This window comes from Poecilia mexicana, unplaced genomic scaffold (genome assembly GCF_051168715.1).
Source record: "Poecilia mexicana isolate PSO_F unplaced genomic scaffold, ASM5116871v1 scaffold_16, whole genome shotgun sequence".
Classification (NCBI taxonomy): domain Eukaryota; kingdom Metazoa; phylum Chordata; class Actinopteri; order Cyprinodontiformes; family Poeciliidae; genus Poecilia; species Poecilia mexicana.
The window spans coordinates 24,550,615-24,574,711 of record NW_028263385.1 but is presented as its reverse complement, the minus strand read 5'-3'; the positions used below and the strand labels follow the sequence as shown (position 1 = coordinate 24,574,711).

At 40.1% G+C, this 24,097-nt stretch overlaps 1 protein-coding gene across 2 annotated transcripts; it reads left to right on the top strand.

Annotated features, from left to right (window-relative positions):
- The first annotated feature begins 1,048 nt into the window (after positions 1-1,048).
- On the top strand, positions 1,049-23,682 carry mroh1 (maestro heat-like repeat family member 1). 2 transcript variants are annotated; one of them, XM_014970865.2, is made up of 45 exons: positions 1,049-1,206; positions 2,333-2,443; positions 2,585-2,730; positions 3,411-3,542; positions 3,643-3,805; positions 4,246-4,344; positions 4,556-4,707; positions 5,246-5,386; positions 5,473-5,565; positions 6,523-6,601; positions 6,952-7,065; positions 7,160-7,233; positions 7,689-7,811; positions 8,217-8,327; positions 8,428-8,572; positions 9,012-9,052; positions 9,381-9,522; positions 9,629-9,681; positions 9,790-9,897; positions 10,671-10,790; positions 10,871-10,993; positions 11,078-11,224; positions 11,853-11,879; positions 13,019-13,141; positions 13,248-13,327; positions 13,917-14,058; positions 14,166-14,261; positions 14,549-14,653; positions 14,853-14,988; positions 15,083-15,195; positions 15,522-15,674; positions 15,779-15,835; positions 16,750-16,847; positions 16,972-17,137; positions 17,297-17,466; positions 18,245-18,382; positions 18,580-18,694; positions 18,876-19,022; positions 19,095-19,161; positions 19,248-19,369; positions 20,026-20,175; positions 20,266-20,400; positions 20,589-20,691; positions 21,615-21,680; positions 21,756-23,682. In XM_014970865.2, the coding sequence occupies exons 2-45, from the start codon at positions 2,422-2,424 to the stop codon at positions 21,830-21,832; spliced, it is 4,914 nt and encodes a 1,637-aa protein (XP_014826351.2). In that variant the 5' UTR covers positions 1,049-1,206; positions 2,333-2,421; the 3' UTR covers positions 21,833-23,682. The 2 variants fall into 2 exon arrangements, with proteins under 2 accessions (XP_014826351.2, XP_087869812.1); XM_088013686.1 differs by lacking the exon at positions 11,853-11,879.
- The last annotated feature ends 415 nt before the right edge of the window (positions 23,683-24,097 follow it).

Below are 24,097 nucleotides of genomic sequence, written 5' to 3'. Positions count from 1 at the left end.
TCAGGTGGTCGCTAAGGCTAAAACTTGGGCATGGGAGAAGTTCACAGAGGCCATGGAGAATGACTTGGGCAGAGTACTTCGAAGACCTCCTCAATCCCACCACCGCATCTTCCACTGAGGAAGTGGAGCCTGAGGACTCTGGATCACGTTCTTTTGAGTTGACCATGGTGAGAGGCGCAGAGAAGGAGTGGGTATACTTTTTGCCTCCCATCTTGATGCCTGTATGTTGGGGTTCCCTCCAGTGAAGAGGGAACTCCGTCTACTTGTGGGGGGTACGGGTTTTGACTGTTGTTCGTACTTATGTGACAATTGGCAGTTTGTTTTGAGCATTTTTAAGATCAACATTTCTTTAAGCTGAATATTAGTGACTGAAAATTAAAGAGGGAAATGAGAGCCTATCGAGGCTGATCCAGATTTCCTGTCATGCTGTAGTTTGCATGTGATGTTGCACAATTGTCAAATGATTTCAAATTGCTGCACCGTCATTCAACTGACATTGAGGATGACAGAATCTTTAAAGCTCTTTGTCCAGTGTTTGTTTTAAGATCTTGGGAGTGTTTGCCTTGGAGGGAGTGGATTTTGTTCAGCTGAGTCAAACAGTTAAATGACTCATTGAAAAATGATGTAGCAATCACTGTTTCTGGCTTAAATAGGTTTACATCCAGCTTTTGTCTTGAATGACTTTTAGTATCTTTGCTCTGTCAGAATTTTTTTTTTCCAATAAGTTAAAGTTTGAATAGGAGAAAAACAAGAGGACAGTTGTTTTTAATATTTTCAAGCGTATTTTTCACAATTGTTCTATTTATTTCCCAATATTAAATATGCAGCCACAAAAACAAATAAAGAAAAAAGAATTGGAACAGCTAATCTGTATTCATAACAACAGATGGTTTTAACGCAGTGCTGTTAATGCATCTGGACTATTCTCTGATAAAAGACAAATGCAGTAACATGTTATATTTCACAAGAATGATTCATTTCATCACAGAAAGCAGCAGCTCTATGTGTCTTAGTGCTGGGTGGAGGGAACGCCACCCGGTCAGCCTCCTGCTTTCCTGCTGACAAGAAGCACATGACCAGGCGTGTTTACACCTGCAAACACGTACTCGTTACGCACACCGTGACGGTCCCGCTGCCTGTCTGTCAAGCCAAGACAAAGATTTGACCTTGTGTCAGGACGTGATTCGCTTTGGGGACGCTCTCTCGGTGAGTGGGTTCTGTGTAAATTAGCCTCATTGTCTCTGGTTGTCCTCCTCCTTTGAGGAAACGGCTAGCTTCTCTTCCGTAGCAGCAGCTGCTAGGCTAGTGTGCTAACCTGTCAGAGGGTTTACTGCAGCACCTTTACTGTCCTACTAATTTAAAACTCTCTTTAACAACATTTTTTTTACCACAAAATACTATATTTCTGACATAGGAGTGCAGAGTATGTTTGTCTTTTAATGTCATATAGTGTTTGCGCTCCAGCAACTATATCGGAGCTGCTTGTCTTAATTTATAGATATTTTGAATGGATTTTGGGAGAAAACTCGTGTGATATCTGCGATTTTTTTGTTTTTTTTTAGATAAATACAGTTAAACTGTAATGGCCGTTTCCACTCATTGTTCAGTATTTAAAGTGTGTGTAAGCTGTCACGCAGGTTTGTCGTATGGAAGCATTACCTGCTGTGTGAGCTCTAATCAGTAGAAGCTGCACAGTTTGCCTGTCCGCTTCAGTAATAACTTGGTTTACATGCATCTTAGCACAACTAATAAGACATTACTTATTTGCTTCTGTCTTTTCCAGTTATGCAAACTAATTTTAAAAAGTAACTATGTGCTCAAGCGTTAGGAAATCTGTTGTTTATATAAAACTTTAGAAAGCTACAAACCCGTTTTTAATGTGAAAAGGGATGTTTGATGCATCTTTATGAGGTTGGCAGCCACATATTTATAAACCAGAGATCAGAATTGGTTAGTTTTCTCTTGTTCTGTTCCGATTGGTGACATGAACTTCCTCCATTCAAAGTCAGTGAAAGCATCAACCTACTGAATATATTTAAAAGCGCTGCTTGCTTTTCGTAGAAGCAAGGTTAGGGAAGCGGTCCGATGCATGTACGAAGATGATCTTTTGATTCCTTTTATTTCTGTTTGATTCAGAACAACTCTCTTTATGAAAAAAGGTACAGCAGATTTGTTTTTTCTCTTTTGTGCTGTAATCCATTGGAGTAAAAACTAGAATGAACAAAGAAAACCAGAAATCTGGTGGTAGTCTGGAATAAACTGATTGATGGAGCTGTAATTCTTGCCAACAATCTCTCCCTGTATTAATGGTAGTTTGCATTTTGTTTCTCAGCTCCAGGGAGCCTCTGCTCGTCTGTCCCCAGCAGAAAGTGTCCAGCTTCGCTCACTGGTTTCAGGAAGCCTGTCTTCTTGACGGCTACCATGGATGACACAGACGTAGAACGTACGTTTTTTTTATACTAAAGTCTTTCTTTATCACAACGTTTTAAATCGAAATGTTCTGACTTAAGTTTTCCGTTCTCATTTACATGTAAGTACAAGTCCGCCTGACATATTTGTTTCTTCTGCTGTTTTTAATCCGCAGAGGTGACACTGGCTCTGCTAGATGCAGCCAATGATAAGGACTCTGAGGTCCAGGATCAGGTCAGAAAGTCTATGTTGACTCTGGGAAAACAGCAGCCAGACCGAGTGCTGGCCATGTGCCAGGACTACCTCCTGAAACATCCCAAGGTAAAACTTCAGGATATTCAGTGTTTGTCTTGAAATTTTGTCCCATCATTAGGCGTAAATTAAATGAGATGGAGCTGGACAACTTCTAAAACGTTTCTTTTTTTTTATTATCTAAACTTCTGCAAATTGGTTGTTGCTGATGTTTGCTTTGAGACACCTGGTGACATATAAATGAGGAAATGAAACTGTGTCAAAGCTGCTTCAGAAGCACCAGAGGTTTCACTGTGTAATCTTGAAAACAGCATCAAAAGATAAACTATAGAGTGAAGAATAGACGTGATTTGATGGAACGTGTCATTTTATTGGTCTGCAGGTTTTAATTCAGCCTTTTGTTTCTAGCACAACTGAACACATCAAGTTGAAACGTAATGTTTGAGGTTCAAATATGGAACGTCAATAGATTCAGCTTATTTTTACATTAGTCCAGGGCTCTGACTCAGCTCATGACTGTATAATAGCGATCCATCTTATCACACCACCACAGCTATCGATCTCGCCATCTTTGGTTCACTGTGACACATTGCAATCAGGAAGTTTTAGACGACATCCTTGATGCAACACCCAAAGCAGAGGAAGGCATTTTACGCGACACACTCTGTATTGCAAATGTATTTCTTGGAATCTTCACATATTTTTATGCCTTCCTCATAATCTGCTCTCCCTTGGTTTTCCTCTTGCAGCTGGTAGTGAGTCACAGAGTTGTGGTTCTTCAGACCATTGAGCTGATTGTTGGCTGCAGGATAGAGGAGATCAGTGCTCCCCGAATAAAAAGCATCATCTCCCTCGCTTCAGAGGAAATGACCAGATCCAAGGTGAAATGGCTGCTCCTTTATTTTTATTTACACAAAATAAATAACATCCACAGACTGGTAATAATGTTTTGCTCTTATCGCGCCCTCTTGGTTGCCTAAGGATGTCGTTCCTGACTGGCAGCAGGCGGCCAGTAACATCTTGGTTGCCGTGGGGAACAAACACATCAACGACATCATGGAGGAGATACTGAGCAAGTTCCAGCCAGGGGTCCTACCTCACTTCTTCGTGGTTCAAACACTGGCCAACCTCTCTGACTCAAACGGTGAGACACATGAAAGGGGGATGAAACATTTCAGTCTCCGATGAGGTAACCACCACAGAGTGGCTCACGTGAGCCAACTCGCCAGCCACTGACCAGGAAGTCACAGCTCTGGCAGGAAAGCAGTGAGTGAACCTGTTTTACCTGCTCAGAAACGTTCCCACCGTTTGGTTTTTTACTAGAATGAGTCGGTTCCACTGACGAGAAGACTCACTCAAACGTTCCTACACCTCTGAGAGATTATCCTGCCATGGAAAAGGAAATGTCTGAATGCTATTAAACATATTATAAAAGATTGTATCATGAGGAACTCGTAGGAAGTCTTTGTTGTTTCCTCCAAAAGCTTTCTTGCAAAGTCCCAAATAGGACTCATTCCAGTGCTGTAAAAAAGATTATTTTCAGTGGTTTTATTCTTTTAATTTCTCAATATTTCTATTTTCTAGTTTATGGGATGGTGCCATTCCTGAATGCCATCTTGGGAACCATGTTGCCAATGCTGGCCATGGCCAAACAGGACAACATGAAGTGGGTATTTTCATCCGGTAAGAACCTCCCACCATTCAGTTCACGTCTCATCTTAAAAGAACTGACTAAGAACTTCAAACATTTGTTCTCTGATGTTCTGTATAATAACGATGGAACACAAAGTGACACCTTCAGGAAAAGTAAACGCTGCGTTTCCTCCTCCTCCTCCTCTGTTTCATGCTTGTCGCTCTCTCTCCTGCTGTTTTCCTCCTCATGCTCTCCTGGCAGCGCTGTGTCATTTCAGTGACAGCATCCTGGAGTACCTGGCCAACCTGGACAAAGCTCCAGATCCCACAGTCAGAAAAGACACATTCTCCGGTGAAATCTACGCGGCTTTTGACATTCTCTTCAATAACTGGTTACAAAGCAGGGAGCCCAAGGTAAAGGATACTCCAGATCAATACAGACAGTTGAACAAAATGACATAAAATACATCAGCCTACAAACACAACCTATAGGTAGCATAACGTCGTATATTTGGGGTGTAATTAGGACGATTTTTATCCTGTAGTGAAGTAAAAGTCCCAAAGAAACACAAGAGTCCTCTGTTTGTAATGAGTCTGCATTAATGAGTGCTGCTGAGTAACAGCCCCTCCACTGTTCTCCTTAATTGAAGTCGATGTTGGTTCCATTTAGAGACTTCCTGACAGTCGACCAGATGCTCACAGAGTGACGCAAGTTTTCTCTTTTCTTTATAACTTATTAGGTTTTTTTCGGTCAGTAGATTTTTTTTTTTAACTGGTGACTTGAAGACGTGTCCCAGTGCTACCGTGATTTTTCATTTGCTTTATTTAACTTGTAAATAAAGTTAGCTGGTATCCTGGTAGTCTCTTCTGATTTCCTCCCTTGCGGAGCGGCGAATGTGCAGTCCGTCTCATCTGTCACCTCGCATCCTGCCTGTCTTTGTGTGTCCTCCAGCTGAGGCTGACAGTGGGTGAGGCGGTGGGCTCCATGTGTCACCTGATGGCCAGTGACAAACTGGAGGAGCAGCTCCCCAGAATCATCCCCACCATCGTGTCCCTGTACAAGAAAAACACCGAGCACTACGTCATCAGTAAGGTGGGCGCAAACGGTCCGACACAGTCAGGTTGTTGACTGCAACAAGTTTAGCTTGAAGCTAAGAGTTTTCCCTTTGGTCCGAACAGAGCTTGTGCCAAGTCCTGGAAGCGTCGGTCAACATGGGCAGCAGAGTCCTGGAGACGCAGCTGGACGGGCTCCTCTTGACTCTGCATCAGCAGGTAAAGACACGTCAACGCCAGGTTAGGCGGCGCGACTCCAATTTGAGTGATCCTGGTCGTTGCCTTTAGTTGCATCACATGTCGTGTCACTGTAGTCATAGTCATGTGGTTTCATGGACTTTGACAGCACTTGAATATTGCTTGTTATTGCAGAAATTTACCACAAATGACTGAATGGACATGCAGAAAATCTGTAAACATTGTAAAAGTGCCTTTTCTTCTTTTTTTTTTTTTTTTTTTTTTTTTTTTTTGCCTTTTGTCAACAAAGTAAAGTTGTTTGACCAGAAGTTTCAAAAATGGACACAGCTTAGAGAAATGTGATTGGTTTGTCAGAGCTTTCTTGTTCACATTATCATTGAAGAGATAATTTGTCATTGAATTTGTAGCTTTATTACCTGGTTTTGTAACTCAATAATCAAATCTTTGTCAGATCAGTGCCTGAACCATATATGAGCTCTGGGTTATGATGACAATACTTTACAATATGCAGGTTATTAATAAGCGACACAGACTTGAAGGTTGTGTTTTAAGATGAAGTCAAATTATGCATTGAAATATAACAAGATATTTAAAAGGAATTTTCTGAAACACGTCAACAAAAACACAACTTAGTTCTTAGTTAGTTGAGGCTTAAAAACAGAAAAAAAAAATGTATAATCTGTTTTCTTATATAATGTAATAGGACACGACAGTCATTATTACTGTCTCACTCTAAGCGAAGCCTCCTTGCTAATTTAAAAAATAAGTGAACTTTCACAGCAGGACGGCTGGAATAAAAGCTCCAAATTCTTCTTTTATTATAATTCTTAAAGAAAAATCAGAATGGGTTGTGATTGGTATAGGCACTTTACAAAACAATTGAATGTAAAATTAGTACATCTTTAAGTACATCTGTTTGCATTAAATTAGTTGTGATCTCGTCAGAAATCAGTGTACCTTTTCCTTCATCTCCTGCAGGTTTCTGCTCCTGTCGATTACAGCGACCCTCCTACTGTCAAGAACCACAACGAAGTCTTGCGTTGCTTCAGCTTGCTCGGTACTGGTTCTGTTTTTATTTCTATGTATGTATTAAAATGTGAAGGGTAACTACAGTGTCTATATGGCAAAGTTTAAACCCCATCCAACCGGCTGATCTATCGGATGTAGCTCTACGGAGTCACAAGTGCAGTAATGAGATCATGCATTAGTGTGTTGGCTCTGTCTCCTCCACATAATCTCGTTAACTGTGAAAGTTGCTCCACAACTTCTCCCATTTCACTTACTTGCTTGTTTTTTTCTGGCTTGAACTCTTTCTATTTAGTTATTTATTTTATTAATATCTGTACTTTTTTTGTCAACTTTGTCCATCTCGCTGTTTTATTCCTTTGCTTGCTCCTCTCCCACTAGCCAACTCTTTTCCCGACCGGCTGGTCATGTACGTTCTGCAGCGGTTGGAGAATAGCAACGAGCGCAGCAGGATGGGCTCCCTGGCTGTGCTTCGTCACCTCATAAACTCCTCCTGTAAGGAAAATGCTACAACCACACGCCGCAAATTTCATTTTTTTAACATGGCTTTTATGAATACTTTCACCTCTTATGTGCATGCGTGTTGCAGCTTCTACAATGGAGAGCAAAAAGCTTCTGATTCTGGCCAGCATTAGACAGCCGATGGCAGACCACAGCAACAAGGTAACATCCTAACGGATGAGAGAGATTCATTTTATTCTGGGGGACAGCCTGTCCTTTTTTCTTTTGGTCAGGGTTCTTGATGGAAAAATATGGAGTTTGAAGTATTTTCCATGTGTGCATAAGTATGGAAAAATATTTTGTAGACTATTTCCGTTTTCACAGTTGGCACAACAAACATCTAAGATCTAATTTGCGCCAATCACACTGCTTTAAAACTTTTCTTAATATGGAAGATAAAACTCCATACAAACTCTCAGATATGGATGGATAGAGATCGGTCTATCAATGATGATTGTAGAAATATTCAGTTCAAAATTAACTTTTGTTCTTACGTTTTTCAAAAAGGCCAGAAGGTGGGAAAAGTTTGAAATTTTGACAATGATTTAGATATAAACAGTATTTCCATTGCTGCATATTGCCTTGTATCTGAGCATCTGGATTTGTCTGTTTTGCAGGTGAAGAAGCATGTGGTCCAGGTGATCAGCGCCATGGCCCATCATGGGTACCTGGAATTGGAGGGAGGGGAATTACTGGTCCGATTCATAGTTCAAAACTGTGCTCTGCACGACACATACCAGGTAAAAAAAACAAAACTTGAAACATCTGTTCCAGCTTTCCACTTTTGTTTTGAGTGGAATTTAATGGATCCGACTAAAAAATGAATGTAAAAAATTGTGTGATGGATCATGTTCCACCAAAGCTGATTTGGCACAAAAACGAAGACGGCAGATTTACAAGCAGACACTCGCAGTAAAATAAAGCAACAAAATCATTAGTGCAGCATATATGAGATCTGCAGATGGCAGGAGATAAAAATGTACCTAATCAGCTCAATGGTCCTGCTAAGATTAAAGTTGTTTAATGACTCTTAAAGCTAACTAATTAACAATGTCTGGACAAAAGTTGGTTCTTTTATATCTTTTTGCACTTTTTATGAAAGTAAAATGTATTCCTATGAATATTTGCTCCTCTGTGTCCCAAAGTCCCACCAAAGAGCAACCAGCGATCCAGAGGAGGTGACCAATGAGGCACTAAGGACGATGTGTGACAGCACCCTCCATCTCCTCACCACCACAGTCGGCCGCCTCGCTGATGTAAATGTCTAAATGTCTCTGTCTGATCTGTTCATGGATAATGAATGCTGATATTCCTACCATGAATTTACTTTTATTTATTTATTTTTTTTGTTTGAAGGTGCTTTGGCCCAAGCTGCTGTACTACCTGACGCCTTCACAGTTCAGCAATGCCACGACTCCTCTCTGCAAGAGTCTCATCGTGTTGGGGAACAAGAAAAAAAGCAACCAGGAGCCCAGCTTCAAGATTGATTTTACACAGGAGGGTTAGTACGCTGCTTTTACTGATCAGTAAAACAAATTACACTGTTATCACCCTCTGACATCGTGACGAATGTGTGCTGTTATTTAATCAGAAAAGCAACAATTGTTTATACTGCTTCTAAAACAATGTTGATATTTACATTTGTCCTATCTTTAATATTTATTTCTAGTCATTTTGAAAAAAACAGATTATTAACCTTTGCTGAGGAAAATCTTTGCAATTTTCAGGCTATAATTTCTTGATATACTTTGATATCGGTGCTGTGAAATACATTTTCTCTGCTCATTTGGTGTAGCTGTAAAATGTGCAAAAAAAATAACAAATTCTAATAAGTATTGGAAGTAAATCTTCAAACAGAAAAAAGTGTTTCTTACAGTTTGTCTTGTTCTTCTGATGAATTTCACGTTCACACATTCTTCTCTTTTTCTCCTCTCCACCAGTTAATCTCCCATCTCCTCAAACTCTAATGATCAGACTGCTGGTAAGTCAATTTGCACATTACAAATGAGCCATAAGCTCATATGCTAAAAGAAGGATTTGCATATGTTTCTTCTCGGCATGTAGAGTGTAAAATAGAGGCTGTAGAAAACTAATTATTAAGTATCAGGAACAGATTGTGATTGAATGGGGGAAAATTAATTGCGGTACATATTTGTCTTTCTGACTAAGTCTTGGTTACATTCTGCAGGATACCATGACTTCCTTCTATGTGATATCTGATTTATTTATTTTTTTCTCCTAGCCTGTTTAGGCCTCCAACTATAGATATTTTGAAACTATTTTTACAGAACGGTGTCGCTGTGTTCTAGGTCAACGCAGCGTTTCCTTTTAATAGCAGAGGCCATGGACCGCCGTCGCTCTCGCTCCTACAGATCCTCAGCATCAACATTCACCCCAAAACGGAAACGGTCTGGGAGAAGGAAATTCCTCCTCTGCTTTCGCTGCTAGAGGGTGCGGAAACCGTTTCTTTATTCATCTGATTAGATTGTAGTAAAGTGTGCAGGTTTTCATTTTCTATGATCACACTTTACCTGCCTTGTGTTATTGTTATTATCAGAGTCAACAGCAGAGAGTCTGGATAAGAAGAAGTGGGATGAGAAGCTACTTGAGGTGGGTTTTTATTGTCAATAATGTGAACTTCTGCCAATAACTATTAGCCTTTTGTGTGTGACTAGATGTTAGCAGAATCGATATTTAGCTGTCTGAAATTGCCCCCAGCTCTTGTCTCAAACCCTGACGTCGATTGAAGATGACAAGTGGGTTTGTCAGTTTGCTGCTGAAGCAACAAGATACCTCTCGACATACAACAACGCCCTGGAGGAGAAGGTATTGTGTGTGTAATAAGCTTTATTTTCATGTGTCTAAAATTAAGGCCTTGAAATATAAGTTGGTGTTAAATTTTATCGTGGCTGGATAATTTAATGTCTTTTTTTTTTTCTCTCTCTCACAACTTTTCTGTCAGACAAAAAAGTTTGAGTTGCACACAAACATCTTCATTGCATTCTGTGACTCCAGGGTAACTTCCTGCTAATGTACCCTTGCTAGCCAGCTGGCTAGCTAGCTTTTTCATCCTTATTGTGGGCCCAACACTGAGTTCACAGTTTTTGCTATACTTGATTGTAATGCAAGTTCGCCTGATTGTCCCCTCTTTTGCTTTTTCTGTCTTAAATATCATTCAAGGTGTCATTAAAAGTCTTAAAAAGCCTTAAAGTTGACTTGCTGTAATCTACAGATACCCTGTTTGAGTCTGGGGGTTTATTAACTTCCCGTTTTGGAGAAGCTACTGACATGCCACACAGTAAACGTGTTATAAAAGTCAAAAGCTAAGGCTTTATAAGATTTCCAATAAAGTCTCTGAACTCACTACATAATTTGTAAAAGGATATTAAAGGGTCACTAGACAAAGTATTGAAGTTCTATAACCTAAATGTTTATGAAAGACTTGTTAAGATTGCATATTTGTATTTTACAGGGTGTGGTGCAAAATATGTTGACGTCTATGATTGTGCAAACTCATAAGTGTCAAGGGTTCAACATTTATAAGGGATGTAAAACTGTCTAATAAAGAGCAGAAAACAAATCCCTTCCTTCTCTCGTAGAGCTTCCTGTACCGATGCATCGGAGTGACTCTCCAGCAGTGTTTCAATAAGGAGGTTGTGAAGAAGCAGCTACAGGAAGTCCTCCTCGCAGCGCGACACAATGACGCAATTGAAAGAGAGGTAAATGAAACACAAAACAGGTTATATCCATCATTAATTTCTGCTTTACATCAGTCTAACTTTTAACTTTCCATCCTCAGGGGGTGGCGATGGGCGTCGGTCTGTGTGCCAACAGCCATTTGGAGGGAACGTTGGCCAAGCTTGATGAGTTTGGCAAATCGGACGCTTTCAAAAAGTCGCCGAGCATCTTCAACCTGCTCAAAGTACAAACCGTGAAACCCCCTCAAATGGGAAATGTTTTGTCCGGGTTCCTGCAAAGAGTTTTACCGTCCGCTCTCTTGCCACAGGAGCGTAATGAAGTTGAGGTGGAGAAGGTGAAGAGCACATTAATCCTGTGCTACGGCCACGTGGCGCTGAACGCGCCTCCGGAGAAGATTCTCAGCCGCATCGATCAGGACATCTTACGCTGCATCAGTAAACACTTCAACACCAAGGTACGGAGCGTGCTGGGAGAAAGAGGCAGCGATTACGAAACCAACCGTCTGTGCAGATAATTCGGATAAGTTCCTCCCTGTGATGACGGTAGTATTTATTATCAGTGAACAGTGGCTTTGTCTAAGCTCCTCTTTATTATGGGAAGTACTGCAGGTCACTTCTGTGCTGCTGAACTGAAGTGACTGTTCACAGCAAGATGCTGGTTGTTTAGATAAAGATTTATGTTAATACATCATTTTGTAACATGCTTGTAATAAATGCAGGACACATTTAGTGACCAGTTTTGCATTCATTGCAAAAAAAAAAAAAAAGGGAAAAAATCCTGGAGCTGGCCTGTAACATCTGACCAGCATCATCATATGATTCAGATCAACATTTAGCTTCTGATTAGACGGATATTTCAAGACTTGGCATGCCATCATTCATTTAATCCTTCTCTAGTTGTATGTTTATTCAGCATAAGATGTCATGAACAGTTTATAAAGGTAGTAACGGTTTGTTTTTTTGTGCTATTATCCCGTCACACTTTGGGTTATTTCTGATCATGTCACCTTTCAGCCTAAAAAGCATAGAATTTATTGAGAATTTGTACATGACCTTATTACGTTGTCACCTCTTTTTATGCAGGTTCTTGGGATTAAAGTAGAGACAAAGGTATAGTTACAGGGTTAAAGGGTTTTGTTTTGTCTCTTCTGTTTGTTTCATCTTACTCCTCTGAGTTTTCCTCTCTGGGTAATTTTGCTAAATCCTTGCCTGACAGCTCTAAAGTCAGCTTGATCTTAATGAAACAATCGCATTTCCTTTAAGCTTTTGCTGACCTTGCTTTAATATTTGTGAAAGGTCCACAGTAAACAAATGATTAATTATTGATTAACTAAACAGTGGTTGGGTATACACCTGATGATAATTAGAGGCATGCATTCATATCACTTTATGTACATCTATTTATTTATTTTTTGACACCAGGTGTCAGTAGAGTGACGAAGGTCTTCATTGTTACTAAAATGTAACTAAATTCAATTTAGAAAATACCCTATCTCCACTTTAGATCATGTACAAAGGAAGTAGCCAGTTATTGTATCATTAATCATCACTTTGAACATTTTATTTTTTAAATCATGATAGTAATTGTGATCTGTTGTGACAATAAGCTCTAATAAGACGATGTTTACAAACGATAATCTTACGATTGGAGCTAAACGCAGTCAAAGCCATATCGACAATTCAAACTGCAATACATTGTTTAAGTTTAAATATGTATTTTTTTTTTTACATTTATTGCTTCAATAGAAACCTACATTCCTCACATCTCTCATCATATCTCATGCCATTCTCAACCTCATTTCATAAATATCTACATTTCTTCCTTGACCCTGCTCTTTCTTTTTTGTCTTGGTAGTTGCTTGAAGGTGGACTGCTCTTAAATTACTCATCAGTGACTCACCCTCAGTGTGAAATGCTCTTGTGATTTCTTAACTCTTCATTTCTCCGAGGCTTTAGGCTCATCCGATGCTTTTTTTTTAAATTATTTTATTTTAGACGGGGAGCCTGCAATTGATCTGCTGTTTTTAGAAATCACTTCTAATTCTGCAATGATGATTTCAGATTTCTCTCCATCTTTGGGCATGGAGGATCAATCTACAACAGCATTTTTGGATTGATTAAAGTGATCGCTTTGCTGGGTGCTTTGCTCTTACGGTTGCGTTCACTATTAATAAAAATCAGTCTGCTGGAGTAGATGTTGTGTATGATTCCTCTGCTTGTTGTTTTTGTCGGTCTTTGCCTTGGTTCAGGACCTGACTATGAAGCTCAGTTTGATCCAGAGCGTTGGGCTCATAGCCAAAGCCATCAGCAGATGTGTGAAGAAACAAGGCTACATCTTCTCGCGCAAGCAGGAGCTCATCACCGTCATGCTGGTCGGTATTATTACCATTTACCAGCTAACTTGTAGTTTCATTAAAATTACTGTAATATTTACCTTTATTATTTTTTTAATTCCTGTCTTCTGATTTCACGGCTCAGGATTTTATAAAGTCAGAGCCGTCTGACTCGTTAAAGACTCCAGTACGCCCCCTGGTGATGACAACCTGTGCCAACCTCATGTATCCTTTATTTCTCTGCGCTTACCGTGTCGTGTTGCAGAAATACAATTGAACGATGATCCACATTTTCTAAAATGTTAAACAGCAAAAAGCTGTTTTACATTTTAGATGTGTAAATGGCATTAACTGTTGCTGTTGTTGTTTTGCCATATGGTAAAAAAATATATATATTTTTGTAAAATCCTGATTTTATTACAGTAATTCTGCAATGAAAAAAACAAAGGGCATTCCCAGTGCTGGTCATATCTGCACCACTGACACAATGTGTCACACCACGCGGCTTTCATGGTAATGTTGCTCTGAAACATTAATAGTAACTATATTACATTAATATATTATTGTCATGTTGTTTATTAAAACCAGTAATCATTTCCTCCCTTCTGTACGAGCCAAAGGAGGAAAATAAAACTGAAATGTCTGAGGTGGAGAATAAAGCTAAATTCATAGATTTTTGTCTCCCAGATGATCCCACAATCTCTCTTCGTTGTCAGCAGTTTCGGATCCTTCATGATCTAATGTCGCCATGTCGGCCGCAGGTGTTTGCGCTCGCTTTCTTCCAGAGTTTAATCTTTAACTGCGAGTGCTTCAGGTCCCTGGACCCTCCGCTAAGTGAGAACGAGAGCTTTGACTTGCTCAAGGTGTGTGTAAACGGCGTGCTCTCCCTGCCGCCCGACACACACACTCCAGAGAAAACTAAAGACGAGGAGATCCTCGACCCCAAGCAGAGAAAGGTGACTCGCAGATGAAACGTGCTGCTTAGGTTGATATTGGTCTGTCTCAGTCACTTTGTTTTATTTTTAAAATAAAACATAAAAACACTCTTGTCTCATCACTCTAGGTTTTGTACAGAGACACACTGGCTGCTTTGCAGGAGCTTCTGAGGAGCATACTGGCCAGGGATCCCAGTCCGGACGGCTTGCAGGGAATCTTTAAGGTGAAGCCTGATGTTTGTTCTCATCACTGCAGCTTCATCTTTATGTATTCATGCCGGTGGCGTGTTGCTGTTCTGTTTCGATCTTGATTGGCTGAATCTGTGGTGGTTATCCTTGTTTAGACAATACAGTTGCAAAAAGAAGAGAAAATATGTCTTTATTATAGCCAGTCAGTGAAGTGAATGATGTATCATCCTTCTTTTGTGTTCACACATACGTTTAAAGTTTGCCTTGTGTTGCCTTTGTGTGTTAATTTTACCTTCAGACGTTTTGTTCTCATCCTTTGCAGCACATTGAGTCGTGGCTGGGCTCTGTACACGACCATGAGAGGGAGAGGGCCATTACAGCCACCTCTAACCTGCTGACTTACTACCTGGAGAGCCTGACCGTCAAGGTGCACATCAACACGTCACACAGAGGGCCACATGCATCCTTAAACATCTTAATGATCAAGTCTTAACAGATCTGCCATTTCTTTAGGCTTCTTTTTATTGCACAGCCCACACGTTTTTGTGATTTAAAATTTGACTCTTATGTTGTTTCCCTTTGGTTGAACTAACGGCTGTTTCATTTCGCTGTCCCCACGTCTGCAGTGCATGGTGTCTTTCCACAACCTGGGAGCTCTGCTGGGCCGGCTGTCTCCCCGCTGCTCTGACCCTCTGCCGGCTGTACGCGCCGCGGCTGTCGACTGCATTTACACGCTGCTTTCTATACAGCTGCGATACGAAGGTACCCACGCTCACCCTTATGATACATGACAGTTTTACAGAGGCTTCAGGTATTTGCACTGTAATATAGGTATATTTTTTTCTGTGTTTCCTAGGATTCTCCTTGGACTATAGAGATGAAGGCGTTGAAGGTCTGCTGCCTCTGAAAGGAGCTCTGGAGAACCCGGACCATTCAGTGCTTTACAAGACCTGTTCAGATCTCACTAAGGTGAATGTGGATACAGTGTTGTTGTGCCATGCAGTTAATTAAAAACAGGAATAGTACATAGTTCTGAGTTACTGTGTTAATATTATTTATTTGAACTGTAGCTTAAAGCAGCTGGTTGCACTAGGTTTAATTTACAGGGATGAAAGAAAAATGATGTACTTTCCCATGCATTTGTTTTTGTCCTCTTAATTATGCCAAACGCATACAATGAATTTTGGGATGTTAATGGAATAAAGTGTTGACATATCAGCATGTTTAATATTCCTGCCAAGTGAATTATGAACCTGAAAAGCTCAGCGGTGTGTAACTGCATGTTCTCCTGTCAGGTGATGAGTAAGCGTCTGCCTCAGCAGCAGCTGACGACGCTGGTCTTCATGTTGTTTGAAGGGCTGGTCGACAGTCAGGCCAACTGCTGCAGAGCTTCGTCCGTCATCTTGAACACTCTGCTGAAAAACCGGGGAGCCGGATTACAGGATCTGGTAAACACACGGGAACACACACTCGCGCTCGGCCACGTTAGGGCCGCTGACGTCTAACGTCGTGAGGTGACGTAACGCGTGGCGTGTGTGTGCCGGCTCTGCAGGTCCCAGAAATGTTGGAGGTTCTGCATGTGCGTCTCCAAAGCATTACAGAGGAGCAGGTACTAACTCGTTACATTTATGTTTTTGTGCACTTGCTTCGTTTGTTTCCACGTCTGGTCCGCCTAACATTTTATGCGTCTTTCTCGACTCTGTGGTCTAGATGGACACATAATTAGAGCTTTCAAGAAAACAGCCGTGTTTTATTATTTTATCAACGAATTTTAAGCAGTTTTATCTGTATTTTGCCAAATTGCGTTAATGTGTGAAGAAAGTCCAATATTATTAAGAACTCATCGAATGCACAGACCCCCATTTATTCCTATTATAACAGTTTAATTTGTAGTTATATTGATATATTTTGCCCACCTGTTTAGATTTGCTATTGAGCCATAATAAAGGAAACGCCAACCAATATTTTGATGTGTAATGACGGCACTTGTTTCAGTTGTTGATGACTTTGTACTTTTTGTGTTTTTATCATGGAAGGTAATTTTATTTATATAGCACATTTTCAGCAACAAGGCAATTCAAAGTGCTTTACGTAAATTAAAAGTAAATGCAAACAAAATAACAAACCAAAAGAAAGAGCAAAAGAAGAAAAATAATGTAATAATGTTGATCCAAAGTAAATAAACTAGACACTCCTGTTCAAGGTTGCTAGATAAATATAAATAAGTCTAATTCCTTTTCTGGATTGGAAGAATGTGAGTCTAAAAAGTAGTTGCTAAGGCATTTTTTCTTTATTCTAAGTTTGTTATAATCCCTGTTCAGGGTTAGAACAGTGGGAATCTCTCTGCATAACAATCCAAAAATATAACGTACCACCTTGAACTGCCTTGTTCTGGAAAACTGCAATACAAATAAACTTGGCTGATGATCTTAATGTTTCCTGAAGTAAAAATGAGTTTGGCACCCCTGACCTGAAGTCATAATGAATGTTTTTGTTGTGATTATTTTATTTTTACATTTAAAGGTGAGAGTAGCAGTGGGACAGACTGTGCTGATCCTGGCTTCTCAGCATCTGCAGACTGTTATCAACACTCTAGTTAACCAACCTCTTCCATACGACAGGTACACAAAACCACCTGCAGTAAAATGCTTCATTCTTCTAAATACTTATGTTTTATTTGTATTTGTTTCACCCTTTTATTTTTTGAATTAATCTGTTGGTGTTAAAAAATTTCTGCTTCCTCAGCTGGACCAGCGAGATGTGGATGGCGATGGGAGCGGATCCCATCGTAGCCAATCAGATCATGGAGATGGTGATGGAGAAGCTTGTCATCACAGCACCCTACGTTGACAAGAAGGAGTCGATGATGAGGGGAGGCATGACTAAAGTGGCCACCAATCAGCCACTGGCAGTAAGTGGGACATCCAGTTTGGAAATATCCCAGCGCTGATTGTTATAAAGTCTAAAGCAGATTGTGTGGTGTGAAATTAAATCTAGTCTGGAGCAAAATAGAGTCAACTTTATGTGTGGAAGACGGCGGTGATGCATCGATGCGTGTTTATGTGTCCAGATGACGTGCGGCCTAAAGGAGCTGCTGTTGAACGGTCAGGCTCAGGAGCCAGCGGTCAGCCTGTTCCCGCAGCTCTTCTCCTGCCTCACCGTCAGACTGGGAGCGAGCGTCGGAGTCATGCCACCCAAAGACAACAACCACAAGCACTCTGGCTCCCTGCATGTAGCGGGGTACGTAGCTCTGGATTGTTTTTATTTATGTACTTTAAAATGGCCTTTAAAAATCCAAAGAGCTTTTTTACTTGTCTAGAGATGGAGGTAAACCAGCCTTTCTCGTGTTTTTTATTTTTATACATATTTACTGTAGTAAATTTGTTCATTGTGAAATAAACTTTTTTTTTTTTTTTGCAAAAAAACCCCCCCATTAAATTAAAATTTCTTACCAACCTCTCCACCTACCCTTTCCAATTTATTCACATCTTAAGTTGGAAATTCACTACATCATTTTCATTTCAATTCATTCACTCATTTTCCTCTAATAGCATTATCAATGGCACTCCCAATGTAAAAAAAAGTCACTCTTTCATATAAAATTCTTTCACATTTGGTAGAATTTAACAAAGAAGGTTTTACTTGGTTTTAATTAGGTTTTTGTTTTAAAATCAAAGACAAACGACAAATCTTTTTACAAAAAAACGGGATAAAATGCGTTTTCTAGAAAAACAAGGCTTTTCTAGAAAACCCTCTTGAAGAAATAAAGCATATTTTAGAGCAAAGATTCTTGTAATATTATCATACTGCTGTGAATAGCCTGTGCAGATACTCCATAAAAGCAGAAAACATGAAAGAGGCCTTTTACAGTTCCCTTATTTTTATCAATAATCCTCGTTTATTTCCGTGTATCGTTTGGTCGAAGTTATTCAGCGCCGCCGTTAGCAGCACGGTGCTGTGGAGCCGCTGGCCGCAGACTGGTTGTTTTACTTTAGTGAAGATATATTTTGTGTTGCAGGGTTGCAGCCGAGGCTCTGAGGATCCTGTTGGCCCGAGCTCAGCTGGACGAGGTGATGAAACGACTCGATGAAGACAATGCCTGGGATGCAATGAAGGAGCTGAATACACACGTTACCGGGGTAACGCTACTAGCAAGGTAAGCACACGGAAACAAAAGCTAGCTGGACAATAAAAGAAAAATTCAAATAAATCTTCCTACACAGAAGTTCAGTGTTTATATTTAGACCTTTTATTATGAGCAGAGGATCTGCTCATAATAACGAAATTATGTCATTTTTCCACTCTATATTCTGTTCTGACTTGTACTTTTGGTTATGTTTGTCTTGTTTATAGAGCAATGGCGAAGCATGCTGGTCCCAGGCTGCCTGCAATCGTAGAGAGTCTCTGTCCGTCCCTCAACAACATCTACGAATGCCAGAGGATTACCGTCACTGCTTTCTTTTCCGAGGTGAGAAACTGTTTGAAAATCGCCAACACGCACGCTAACTTTTAACGCCGATGCTTTCTGCTGATGTAGCTTTGATGACTTGGCCGACAAAGAAACGATTTAACTAAAGACGGAGAATCGCGTCAGGAAGCGCTGATTTTGCGTTCGTTATTTTTCCCTCCGGCTCGTTTCCTGCGTCCAGCTGCTGAACCATCACGTGGCGACTGAGCTGATTCTGATAGACGTCCTGATGAACAACATGATGGAGAGGATTTCGGATCCCTGCTGCACCGTTCGCATGCTGGCTGTGCGAGGACTTGGCAACATAGCAGTGGGATCGCCAGAAAAGGTGAAAGGTCAACCAGGCCAGCGTTGGCACGCTGAGGTGGCTGTAGCCTAACTCGTCGCTCTCTCCTGTCAGGTGAATAAATACGCCAAGGAGCTGCTTGCAGCCATGAGCTCAGGAATGGAGGAGAAAGACGATCCAGGTGAGCGAAGAACAGCAGTTTGGTTTCAGTGATGTTTTGTTTTACGTTTGATTGGAAACTGACTGGTTATTTATGGTTTTTCTCAGGTAAACTGATCACCCTGGAGGCCATGTCCGGGCTGTCTAAAGTTCTTCTTCACCTGGACAAGAACAACGTCCACTTACTGGTGGTCTACATCTTCATGAAGATTAGACCCTTCTTAGAAAGTGTAAGTTGATAAAACCCTTTATGAAATTGTTTTTTTTTCCCTTTTGAAAGATAATTAAATAATTTTAAAAACTAATGAGGTCATTCTCACCCTTACTCAGGATTTGCTCGTGTCCAAGTCAGTTTAGGTTTATATTAATCCATATCAGACATGAATTAAAGGACAAACATTATTAACCTTAAAAATAAAAATTCCCTTGGCTTCCCTTTCTTACTTTATTAAAATTGCTCATTAATTTTGGACATTTGCCTCGTTCTATGCATATTTTACAGATTTTTAAAACGATCCTATTTAACATATTATTGTTTTGCTTCTTTTTACTGAACAGCATTTTTTTTTATCACCATGCCACCTAGAGCTGCACAATGATAGAAAAATATTTGATAACGATACTATTTCCTAAATATATTACTGCTATGCAGAAAGTGAAACGATTGCAGTTCAGTGCATTGTGCTGTTGTATTTTTTTACACTAAACATGAGTCATACTTTAGATCTTTGTCTTAAGATACCTTTTTGTTCTCCTGCCCTAATGATGTGTATTTTCTGCTGAATCATCACCTGTGTCAGCTGAAGTTTTTCAGACCTGAGCAGGTCTCAGCTCTACATTGAGGCCCACGATCTTAACGGATCCATCTGGCCGCATATTTGTGCAGGACAACGACGACATTCGATGTGCTTCCATCCTCCTAATGGGCAACCTGTCCAAGTTCGGCTCGGGAGAGCAGGTTTTCAAAGACCAGATCCACAATGTCCTGGTCAGCTTGCTGTTGCACCTGGTGGACCCAAACGCTCAAGTGGTGAAGGTACAGGAGGACACGAAACAACTTAAGCTGCCGCTTTAACCTTTCTGTTCACAAATCTCCTCGGCTGCAAATCGATGTTGAATTTTTCAGGCGTGTAAATATGCGATGCGAGTGTGTGCTCCTGTCGTCGGGTCGGAGCAGATCACAGCCATGTTTCAGAACCACCTGCACGAGGACAAGAGTTTGCACTACGGAGAGTTCATCAACGATCTCACAAAGTACCTGGTGAGACGGGTTTCGGCCGCTTTTATTTAGAAATATTTGCTTCTCTGTTTGAAAAAAAAAAAAAACATCGAAGCGTTAGTCTTTTAGCAGAATATTCTCGAGTTGCTCTAAAGGAGTCGTCGTTATGACGTTGTTGTACCAGCAGACGGTATGTTTGTTGTGATCAGTGGTGATTTTGTTGCTTGTAGATTCAGGACTTTCCCGGCATGCTGAACTTCTACCACATCTCCGTCATCCAGTTCTTCAAGAGCAACTGGGCTGAAGTCAGAGCTGCAGCGGCCATGTTTATAGGTACAGCAGCTTTCTGCATTACTGTAAACATTAGTTCCTAACAATGAAACAGAACTAATTCAGTTTTTGGTCATGAGGGAAATGCCTATGCATCTCAGTTAAACAGAATATCATCGAGAAGGTAAATCATTTCTGTTCTCAAACGTTGTTGGTTGTGGCTTGCAGCAGATGAAAACCCCAAAGTTGGCTTCAGAAAATTAGGATATTGCGTAGATTACGTTCCTTCTGGGTTTTAGGTGAGTAGAGTTTGCAGGCCAGTCCAACACAGGGATTTCATGTTTCTGTTGCCAGACAATATGGCCGAAAAACTTATCACAATTTAAATGTTTTAAATCAGTCTATTGATAATTATTGATTTGTATTTTGTTTTAAATATTTGAAATACTGCAAAATGGGTGACGTGACCATTCTTGTTTCACCCGCAGTTTCCTCTCAAGCTCTTGTACTGATTTTCTCCTTTGATTTCATGCCGCCATTTTGTATTTTTCAGCAGTTATGGGGGCATGATGGTGAAACCACACGTCTGTCTGCAGGTTTCCTGCGAAAGTCTCAATCAAAGTTTCAGGAGATTCAGTATAAAGAAGCACTCATCAGTGGAACCTATGCTAGAAAATGTCATGAAGATTAAAACCTCTACCACACTTTTTCCTTCCACTCACCTTTCCATTCAAGTGCTTGTACATAGAATTTAACAACCAGCTGGTTTTCGTCGTGTCAGCCCTCCTCCCGTCTCTCCCATTACGATGTAGCTCATAACATTGGGAAGGAAAGAACATTTCCTCCCTAATATCCTTACTTTTATTCATCTTTATATATTTCTAATTCTCTGAGGAAACAGGATTTTGTCAAAAGGCTCTGACAAACATCAGCTGATGCATATCAGTTTAATTAAAACCATTATTCTGGTCCATGTCCACCGTTAGGGTTCCTCCTGGGGAACATTCAGCAGGAGCACCTCTCTCACCTCAACATGGGCACCATCTCCAAAGGTGAGTTCAGCAGCTACCTTTAAGTCAACAGGGTTGATTTAAAGGCTCACAGGTTCATTGTGTCTGTGCGTACAGGTTTAGTGGTGCTGCTGCAGGATCCGGATCCTGTGGTGAGGGCAAAGGCAGCTGAAGCTATGGGACACTTCCACTGACACCTGGACAATCAGCTGTGGAAAAGACTGAGAGGTTAAAAGAAAAGTCTGCATTGGTCAACTAGATCTGAGTAATACATTCAATAAAAAAACCAAAATTCAGGAAATAAAAAAAATGTAGTTTACAAAGCAACCTGCACGCCGTAAAATGTGTAGCCTTCATATAAAGCGATCCTTATAACTTCATCTCGACATCTATTGAAACCAAACTGGAACAAGACGGAAGAGAACAAATAACCAGTCTTATTTATATGATCATATCAACCTATGAAGAGAGAAAACTCGCTGTCATAAAAAAACCAAAAAAAAATGCACATTCAGTTAAGAATCAGCAGTTTCTTTTGTTTCATTCCGATACTTGAAAGACGTGATGTGTAAAATGTATTTTAGCGACCAACAACTGTGTCTATAGTGTTTACTGTTCAGTGTGGTAATACCAGAAATGCATTGTGTTCCTAACACTGAAATATACAATATGAAGTTATTCCAAAGGTGAATGTGTTCACAAATGACTATTTTATGTAGTATCTTTCAATATTACATCGTCATGCAAGTGGTATTTGTTTGCAGATGATACTTTAGCATCAGTTTGGCTTGTAGCTTATCGTTGTCATCACATCGTCGCTCTGCAGAAGTACAACAGATGGACGATTCAGAATTAAATTGGTTTATTGCGGTTCTGCTCAGTGGTTCATTTTCAGTAGCTATTAGATAATCCAGCAATAAGTAAACAGCAGCTAATCAATGGCTGCTTTTTTGATAACTAGCATGTTTTTGCTTCTTATACATTATATATACAATGGGTTTGTTTAGAACAGACATGTCGGGCCAGCAAGATGTTGAACTCTTTTAGTTTCATGCCCTCTGGTTTATTAATGCCACACATCATTAATAAATGTTTTTAAATGCTACATCTGACAGTCCTGTGGGACATCTTGGGTGTGTTTCCCAGAATCAGCCTCATCAGTCTGGATTATTCTGTTTCAATCCACACTGCCACTTTCTGCGTACATTTCTTGGAATCAGCTCACAAACAATTCCCAGCAATCTGCGTAACTCATAAGCACACTCGGTCATATTTTTAGATCATTACATCTGAGCCAGTTAAAACAAATTATTAGCAACTCTTAGCTAACCGCTTGGTGAGGCAGAATATCCCAGCATAGCCATACTCTCACCTGTGCCAAATGTCTGTTATTTCTTATTACATTAAAACTGTAGAAATAATCAAAATAACTTCCAGTCCGATAGTTTTCTCTCATTTAAGACACTTTTTCCTTCCCGGTAGTAAATGAATTAAAGTGTTAGAATGGAAAGGAGTACATTGTTTGCTGTAAAGTATACCTCTGAATTATCTGTTGCACTTTGACCTCTGGCATGCAGTCCCTGATCTGAGAGCTTCCTGGCAAGCTGCCGTTAAATCCCATTGGTTACAAGTTAGATGAGCAGCTGCTGCTTTCATTGTTTCTACCTGCTCTTGGTGATTTCTCTGTGGTGAAACCTGAAGGATAGTTTAGTCTATTTCCGTTTGTTTGTTTGCCACACCACCAACTTGTCACAATGACAGCAAGCCAAATGTTGATTTGAATGTTGCATCTCAAATTTTCTCCAAAACGGGGCTCATGTCTTAGTATTTTTAACACTAGGGTTTAAGATCAATTGTACTTTTTTGTTTTGTTGTGTTTTTTTTTTTTTTTAACATGTTGAATGTTTAGCGAGGTGTATCTCTAACGATGGTACTATTTCAAATAAATAAATATGCTGATGTGTGGATGTCTATTTTCTTGTGCTACAGAAGAGCGAGATGACAATGTCATTTATTGTGTTGAAAATAAAGGAGCTAAAAGATTCGTGTGTGTAACAGTTTATTTTTTTTGTTATTGAAATTTTCACTGAAATAATGTGAATTTCTGCAGTTCAGAGATCAACACACTATTTTAAATGGCACCATGAATTACAACCTTGAATGGATTACAATGTAAAACTGTTAAATTCTCCCTTTTCTTTCATGTGTTCACTACAGTTATTGGCACCACTGGGACATCTGTGTAAAACCTCATAAAATGAGTGAGTGTTATGAAACCTTGGTCGATTCAAGATCCCACTCTGAAGTTCTCTGAGACTAATTATTTTCCGATAAGCCATACAGTGATGTCCTTTTTACTTGAATGACATGCATGTCTTTCCCATATTGCACATGAAAATATGAATACCGTATCACAACGATCTTTCCTCATGATACAAGTTTTAAAAAAATGTTCATCG